The 2,021-nt window shown below is 39.0% G+C and overlaps 1 protein-coding gene across 1 annotated transcript; it reads left to right on the top strand.

The window, feature by feature from the left end:
• Positions 1 to 46: 46 nt before the first annotated feature.
• On the top strand, positions 47 to 2,021 carry LOC111377588 (ARF guanine-nucleotide exchange factor GNOM-like). Its single transcript, XM_023000720.1, has one exon. The coding sequence runs from the start codon at positions 543 to 545 to the stop codon at positions 2,019 to 2,021; it is 1,479 nt and encodes a 492-aa protein (XP_022856488.1). The 5' UTR covers positions 47 to 542.

Below are 2,021 nucleotides of genomic sequence, written 5' to 3'. Positions count from 1 at the left end.
TCTGTCTCCATGAGCCAAAAAATTTAGTTCCTGTTCAGTGGTGGCTACTGATGATTCTAAGAACTGAAATTTTATATTGACCTAGACCACAACTGTGTGTTCATGCAAATGTCATTGCAGTTGTTCCTTAAGTTGCAGGTGAACATAATTAGCTTCTCTAATTGAGATATACTTGAGTTCTCTAGCATGGGAGAAAAGTATAATTCGCTTTGGAAGAAAAAAAGATGCTCTAATCTGTAAAACTTCAGAATGTGCATCTTCATTCTTGTGCATACAATAGCCAGCAAGTAATGATTTCTATACATATTTTGGAACATTATTATCCATACGTATGATCTCAGCTTGCAAATTTGATATGCATTCTATGTCTCTTATTTCTGGGTAGTAAATTTGTGCCTTGCTGTCTAGTGAAGGTTGCCAGATTTGATAAAGATTACAGTTTCAGCAGCAAATCAGAGAATGGAAATAGAACTTCTGAATATGATGGGCTACCATCTTCTGGAGTCTTTAACTCTACTTCTTCCAGCAGTCTAGTTAGTGGAATGATGGATGAAACAGTTGGGACTGATAATGGGAAGGATGCCGCTCCTTATGATTTGCATTTATTGACAGAACCATATGGCATCCCCTGCATGGTTGAGATATTTCACTTCCTCTGTTCATTGTTGAATGTTGTTGAACATGTAGGAATGGGCCCCAGAGCAAATACTATCTCATTTGATGAAGATGTGCCGCTTTTTGCCTTAGGTTTGATCAATTCAGCTATTCAACTGGGTGGCCCTGCCATTTGCAATCATCCTAGACTGCTGAGTTTGGTACAAGATGAACTATTCCGAAATTTAATGCAATTTGGCCTTTCAATGAGTCCACTGATCCTTTCAATGGTCTGTAGCATTGTTCTCAACCTATATCTGCATTTAAGAACCAAGCTGAAGCTTCAGCTTGAAGCTTTCTTTTCCTGTGTGATATTGAGGCTTGCACAAAGTCGCTATGGAGCTTCATACCCACAGCAGGAGGTCACAATGGAAGCTCTTGTTGATTTCTGTAGACAGAAAACCTTCATGGCAGAGATGTTTGCGAATTTAGATTGTGATATAACCTGCAGTAACGTGTTTGAAGATCTTGCCAATTTATTGTCTAAGAGTGCATTTCCAGTAAACTGCCCTTTGTCTTCTATGCACATTCTTGCTTTGGATGGTCTGATAGCTGTTATTCAAGGAATGGCTGAGAGGATAGGCAATGGATCAACTAATTCAGAACTACCTCCAGTAAATCTTGAGGAGTATACTCCATTTTGGATGGTAAAATGTGAGAACTATGGTGATCCTGATCACTGGGTTCCTTTTGTTCGCAAAAGGAAGTATATAAAAAGAAGGTTGATGATTGGTGCTGATCACTTTAATCGAGACCCTAAAAAGGGGCTTGAATTTCTTCAAGGAACGCACCTGTTACCTGAGAAGCTTGATCCCCAAAGTGTGGCTTGCTTTTTCAGGTATACTGCTGGATTAGATAAAAATCTTGTTGGAGATTTTCTTGGAAATCATGATGAATTTTGCGTCCAAGTTCTACATGAATTTGCTGGAACATTTGATTTCCAGGATATGAACCTGGATACTGCATTGAGGCTCTTTTTGGAGACTTTTCGACTGCCTGGAGAATCTCAAAAGATACAAAGAGTGCTCGAGGCTTTCGCAGAGAGATATTATGAGCAATCACCGCAAATTTTAGCTAATAAAGATGTTGCTTTTGTGTTGTCCTATTCGCTGATAATGCTTAACACCGACCAGCATAATGCACAGGTGAAGAAAAAGATGACCGAAGAGGATTTCATCCGCAATAATAGGGACATAAATGGAGGTAATGATCTCCCTCGTGAGTTCCTGTCAGAGNTGCCACTATCAAACTATATGCAGACATATTTCCATTCTTCATACTGTGGAAAATTCTTGTTTTTCCTTTTATCATGTCAACTCTTAATCCTAATTCGTGCATCTTTATCAGTTTCTTTTGTAGACCGCTAG

This window comes from Olea europaea, unplaced genomic scaffold (assembly GCF_002742605.1).
Source record: "Olea europaea var. sylvestris unplaced genomic scaffold, O_europaea_v1 scaffold1681, whole genome shotgun sequence".
Taxonomy (NCBI): Eukaryota; Viridiplantae; Streptophyta; class Magnoliopsida; order Lamiales; family Oleaceae; genus Olea; species Olea europaea.
This window is presented reverse-complemented; position numbering and strand designations above follow the sequence as displayed.